General features: G+C 35.6%; 1 protein-coding gene across 1 annotated transcript; it reads left to right on the top strand.

The window, feature by feature from the left end:
- The first annotated feature begins 4,459 nt into the window (after positions 1-4,459).
- Positions 4,460-6,794, top strand: LOC118745187 (farnesol dehydrogenase-like). Its single transcript, XM_036478712.1, has 3 exons — positions 4,460-5,246; positions 5,328-5,465; positions 6,573-6,794. The coding sequence occupies exons 1-3, from the start codon at positions 4,680-4,682 to the stop codon at positions 6,612-6,614; spliced, it is 747 nt and encodes a 248-aa protein (XP_036334605.1). The 5' UTR covers positions 4,460-4,679; the 3' UTR covers positions 6,615-6,794.

The following is a 6,794-nucleotide window of genomic DNA, read 5'->3' as shown; positions in this document are numbered from 1 at the left end:
TATTTATTGCGCCGTATGCATAGAACCTAAGCAAATGCCTTTTCTTAAAATGTTCAAATAAATTTAAGTTAAAGGTATGCAATTTTAAGAAAACGCAATTGCTTAGTTTTTATGCATACCACTCATTGTATGCAATTCCTTTGTACTTTTTATTTTGTAAAAAAAATACAATAAACGATTTTTTGGCCGAAATTACGATTTTTTTAGGGTAAAGAGACGATTATCCAGCGAAAGCTTTCGGCAACGCTGGTTGCTGCCAACCAGCATTGTCCACGTTTCTTTTCAAAGTTTTTGGTCACACTGTTGACTCCCGAGGGGAGACATACGATGCTGTTTGTGCCTGCGACAACATCGTACTTCTTACCTTTGTTTTTCAATTGTTGTTGTAGTTGCAGTCAGTGTTACTTTGGCTTCCACTTTCCCGCATGTATGTAGTAGAAGTCCGAAAGAACTACATACTTACCAACGGCATGTTGTTATTATCGTCGTTGTTGTTGTTGTTAGCTGACTGGCAAACTGGATGAATGTGTTCCAGGAACAACAAAGGTATGCCTTCTGACAACGTGGATTGGTGGCGAATGCACAGGATGCGCTCAGCAGCCTCAAAAATCAATAAAACAACAAAAAATTTAGTAGCGATGGAAGTAAAAAGGGACACAAAACCAATAGTGAACACATGTACCCACGTGCATGTCTATGTATGTACTTTTGATTCGTTGCCAAAGGAGGTCAAAAATCCCGACGACATGCATGACTTTGCAAGTGTAAGCGTAATGCATGTAGTGCATTGGGCCATGTAGACATTTGCAAGGATATGCACAAATATACTTAGTATATGTAACGCGCAGAAGATTGTGGAACTAATCTGTGAGGACGGTAGTCTCCGATCAGTCTCTATGTCGTACATTTACCATTAATGAGTCGCAACTAATATTGAATGGTTATTATTAGTTTCCGACTAATCTCTTCCGGGTACAACTAACGATTCAATGATATGTACGCATTTTAATAACGATATTTTCTATGCAATTAGAGTAATTATTTTATAATTTTACTAAATTCAAGTTAGAATCATTTCATAAAAGAAACTTAACAAAAAACTATAAAAACCTTAAGAAATTTAGGCAATTTTACAGAATAAAACATAACCAAATATCATGGAAAATAAAGATGCTGGCTATGTTCCTGGCTACCTTATATACTATGTTCTTTGTGATAACGAAAGCGCTGCCCCGTTTGTTTAAAAAATGGTTTTTGGGCCAGAGTACAGGGAGACTCTTGTTAAATTAAGAAAGAAAAAATTTAAATCGATACTTAATCGGTACAGATTACAATTACACGTCCCGACTTTTAAAAAATATTAAGCGGGATAAATTTCTCAAAATCTCAATCCGTCCATATTCTCATTTTAAAAGTCCGGAAGTTGTATAGAAGTATTACGACAGCCGAATAGCTCGGAGAATGGAGTCTGAAGTTTCCTGGAAAACGCACCAATGCTAGCTCTGTTAGAGAGTGAAAATATTACCCTTTCACAAGTGTCAAAAATTTGGCAAAACGTGCTAAAATTTCCCAGAGCGTGAGGAACGCAAAAAACCACATTCCCTGGCCGGAATTAACAAATCAGTAGAAAATTAGTGATTTTATGTGTATTTATCTTATTCGGCGAATAAAATTAGCAAAGACCTAAGTTTCGGTAAACTTTAGTGGTATTTTCCAATTTTGGGTTTTATTTCTCACTTCGTTTTTGACGCAAAGCCAACGTCTGGCAAAGTTTTGAGTCAATAAAAAAACCTCTCTCGATCTTAGTGTGACTTGTAGAAAATTACGAAAATTTCATTAATATATCTACCTAGTTCATTTATGCCCGATGCCCATATATGATAGATATGCTTTACGAAATATACTCAGAAGTATTACTTTAAGTATTACTAAAAAGATTGACCTTATTATCTCATTATGATTAATGAATTTTGTTGGTTTTTAACAAAAATGAGAATTATTTAAATTGCAAAAGTTATTTTGGGGAATACCACTGAAAATCTTCGAAATCAGCTGGTTGCCTAGGAATGTGTGAAATCGAAACAAAACAAAAGAAATATTTGCCACCAAACTATAGCAGCTTATGAAGTTAAAGTTTGTAAATATTTTAAAATAACTAATTATATCCAACATCAAAAAAAAAAATCGTTTTTTCTTCATTTAAGTGGAAACATAATTATAAGAATAAAATCCATAGCCGCGGCGTTATTGCTCGAAGAGGAGAACGAGTCCCAGATTGCAGATGTGAAAGTTGAAAGCCGGAGATTTAGGTATATGTTTGATCCTTTTCGGTTGAGTGAAGAATCATAAGAAATTCATCTTGAACTGCATTACTCACCGCTCAAAGCCAGTGAAATTATAAACGTTGTTTGAGCACTCCACAACATTTGCATTTACTACAGAGTGGAAGATTTAAGCGCAAAGGAATTCGATTTTGAAAGCAATCAGGAGGAGGGGAAGAACAAAGCTTATCCTTCCACGCCCATTTTCCAAAAATTAATTAATAATATTATCTTGTACCAAAATTCTTCTTCACATACTAATGTTCCACAATTTGGATCCAATATTTACTAAAATATCGTAGTTTTTGTATTTTTCGAAAATACCGTTATATGGGAAGTGCGCCTAGTTATAGTGCGATTTCGCCCATTTTCAATCCCAACGACCTTGGATAAAGGGCGACCTACTTACCAAATTTCGTTGACATATCTCAACTTGTGCGCAAGTGCGCTCGGGTATAAAAAACTTTAGGGATGTTGAACTGACCAGAGCTCACTGTCACCAGTTTTTAATGTTAACTAAAATTATTATGATTCGAAATAAATCACATTCAAAAACTAAGAAATCTTACTTTAGGCCTTTACGTGTGTATGTGTGTATGTTATCTTTGAACGTGTACTTCAAACAAACGCATAATTACTCACTGAAGTGGGTTAAACGTTTAAGCACATTGTACTGTACGTTTGTTAAAATATCAAATCTGAAAAATGAATCATCAAGAGAGAAATAATAAAAGAGTAAATATGTATTGAATAAAATGTCTAAAAATAATCGCAGCTTTTTTAAATAATCATAACAGCCAAGATATATTCAGCAACTAATAAATATACATATATGTACATATAAGGGATATTGCGAATATTTGCATTCGGATTCGTTAAGTCAATGGTTCGCATCATTTCACACATTCGCATTCGATATTCGCATTCGCATCAAATGATACGAATGTTTTGCGGATGCGAATGTGTACATGAGCAGAGAGTCCACTCTAATATGTATTGTTGAAATAGCTCTAACGGCCCGATTCTGTACACTTGATAAATACCATTTTATTATAATTTGTAAATTTTTATTATTTATCAAGAATTGGAATTCTAGCACAGAAATCAAAAGCTCTTTTCTTGATAAATAAAATTGATTTTTCTATCATTTGAATACTGAATGTGCCGGCATTTGAACCTGGGAAACATAGAATTTATAGCCGACATCTCTACCTACTCGGCTACGGCAGTCAAAAGATTTTTTGCTTTTAAATTCATATTTCTGATATGTGACATGAAATCAGTTCCACTCATTTGGAAATCAGTTCCCCTCTTGTCGAAATCGTAGAGCTTTTTATTTTATAAATATTCACACAGAATGCGATAGGAGCTATTACTTGATAAAAATCTTGATAAAATTTATTTACAAATAATTTATCAAGAAAACACAGAATTGGCCGGTAAGTATGTCTAACCTGGGTGTGGACAATAACCGGCTTTTAGATTCAGCCGCTATACGGTTAAGTAGTATATCAAGCAACATTGATTGATGGGCCTTCAACTGCTAAAAGCTTATAAGCAACCTAAGATAATTTTAGATTCCTCCAGCGAAAGCGAAGGCTCGGATGTAGACATTAATAAATGTGAAATTAAAATTCAATTGTAGGCCTATCTTAAAGAAAAACGATCTCATATCCGTGAAAATCCTCTCGATTGGTGGAAACCCAAAGTAAAATACGACAACGTGACAGATCTGGCCCGCAAAATGTTGAGGGCTCCACCCGCCAGCGTTCCAAGTGAGCAATTGTTCAGTGCAGCCGGCCTTATATACGAGCCCCTAAGAAATCGTCTCATGGGAGAAAAAGCAGCAAAATTACTTTTTTTGAAATATTATATGCCCCTTTTGAACTTTGACTGCTACATTAAAACACTGTACAGGTTAAGCACTCGTTCAAGGTTCTAATAATTTACAAATTTTTTAAGTAATAAAAACGATGACTAAGTTGATTATAGCTTTTTTAATGTTATTCCTAACATTCGCATTCCGAAAATTCGCATTCGCGAATGTGAAAAATATGACATTCGAAACATCCCTAGCCCATTTTGTTTCGATACGATTTAAAATATTTTGTTATATTTTTGCCATTCAAGTCGCAGTCCAAAAGAGAAAACTGTCGAATTCACTACTACCTTGTTGCATATGCCTTGATAAGAACTGATAACCGGTTGCTAAAGTACAAATGAACGGTCAGGCACGTTGCTCATACATAAGTATACACGAGTAGTGTCCAAAGAAGTATAAATACTTTAGTTTAAGCAAGAAGCTTTAGCAGCGGGAAGCTAAGCGTACAACTTGAAAACAATTCGAATCTTAGGAAAATGCAACGTTGGCTAAATCGTGTCGCAGTAGTAACAGGCGCCAGCTCTGGCATTGGGGCAGCTGTTGCCAAGGATCTAGCCAATAATGGAATGATCGTCGTGGGCTTGGCACGTCGCGTTGAACGTGTTGAGTCATTACGCGATGAAGTCAAGGCAGACGCACGCGACCGTATTCATGCTATCAAGTGCGACGTACGAAAGGAAGACGAAATCGTCGCTACATTCCAGCAAATCATTACAAAGTTTGGACCAATAGCTGTGTTGGTGAACAATGCGGGTATTGTACGATCCTCAGATTTAGCGGGCGATAATAACTCCGAGGATTTGCGCGATATCATCGCCACGAATGTATTGGGCGTAGCAATTGCCACACGTGAGGCATTTCGATCAATGAAGGAGAATGGTGGTGATGGACATGTAGTAATTATCAACAGTATAGCCGGCCACCTAGTGCCTTTTACAAATAACTCAATTTCAATTTATCCTGCTTCAAAACATGCAATCACCGCGATGACCGAAAGTTACCGCCAGGAATTCTTCAGAAATAATACCAAGGTCAAAGTGACGGTATGGAAATATGTACATTGACTTATAATTTTCTGTTGAATTGTAGGCCCCTTTTAATGTTATGTTGGCATTTTTTAATAGAGCATCAGTCCGGGTTGTGTAGACACTGAGGTATTTTCGGAGGATATGCGGCCTTACATCACAGAGATGCCCTTGCTGAAGGCGAGCGATGTGTCTGATGCACTAATTTACTGTCTGGGAACGCCACCACATGTGCAGGTAGATAATATATGTACATTAGAGTGGTTCACATTTTTTTTTTAATTCCTAAACGCTACCTCAAATTATTGTTTTTGTGATAAAAAAGGGAAACGTATTTTTTTATTAAAAAAAATAATAATAAAAAAATTAGAGGTCGCGCTAGTCGGTGTTTTATAAAAACGCTGATGTTTTAATATTTTTTCCTTTTCGTGGCATGTTATAGTGCAGCTAAAAATGTTGCTTTGCATGTAATTACTCTGGTATTATTGGGAACATTCCCTTAATTACGTACCTGTCTTGGACAGTTAGAATGGGCCTAGTGTCCGAAAATATGCCTTCGAAAAGAGACTATTAAAATTAAATCGTTGATACTGAAGGATTTAAGCACTGTCGTCACCAGGTTCCTGAGGTCAGGCGTTTCTGATTACTAATCTGATGTCAGATTTTCTAAATTTAAAATGGTGGATCCGAGTTTCAAACAAGTCCTATAATTTTTTTTAAGTTTATCGCCATATTGGATCCGCCATTTTGAATTTAAAAAAACTAACTTCAGATTCATAATCCAGCGACCCAAAAACTCCCGAGTGACGAGTTTTTTTTTTAATTGATCGCCATATGGGTACCGCCGTTTTGAAATTTGTAAACTGACATCAGATGCGTAATCAGCCACCTCAGAAACCCCCTGGTAACGAGTTTTAACCAATGACAATACTTAAAACCTTCAGTATCAACGTTTTAATTTTAGCAGCCTCTTTTCGAAAGCATATTTTTGGCCAGTAGGCCCATTCTAACTGTCCAATACGGGTATGTAATTAAGGTAATATTCCCCAATAATATCACCTTTACACCTAAAATTCTACGGAAAGCGAGTACCTGTAATATCTTGATGTAGCGTTTATGAATTTCCAAAAAGAGTGTTGTTCAAAAAAATGTACATATTTTTTTGCGTTGACAACAAATAACCGCTTAAGTCCAAAAACAAAAGTTGAATAATTTCGAAAATGTAACTCAGAATAAGAGTATGTACCTACATAATTTAAAATAAGTATTTTTTTGTTAAAGCGGATTTAGTGGGTTATTGCTTAGAAACACATTTGTGCAAATAAATAATGTTTCTACTTTCAGATTCCTGAGCTGACAATTAGACCAATGGGCGAAGCATTTTAATTCAAAATAATTTACTGATGGTTGGAAAATCGACTGCCTCATAGATCATTTATATACAATTATAGCTGTACCCTGCCACGCCTTGCTGTGGGATATACCTGTTATATGGATGATAAATTATTATAACAAAGCGTTTTATATGTGTTTGATTTTGTAATAAGTACTTGTGTGCTCATAATA

The sequence above is a fragment of the Rhagoletis pomonella genome, unplaced genomic scaffold (genome assembly GCF_013731165.1).
Source record: "Rhagoletis pomonella isolate Grant_MI unplaced genomic scaffold, Rhpom_1.0 Rhpom_scaffold_00008, whole genome shotgun sequence".
NCBI classification, from domain to species: domain Eukaryota; kingdom Metazoa; phylum Arthropoda; class Insecta; order Diptera; family Tephritidae; genus Rhagoletis; species Rhagoletis pomonella.
The sequence above is the reverse complement of the archived record's forward strand: the minus strand, read 5'-3'. Positions and strand labels throughout refer to the sequence as shown.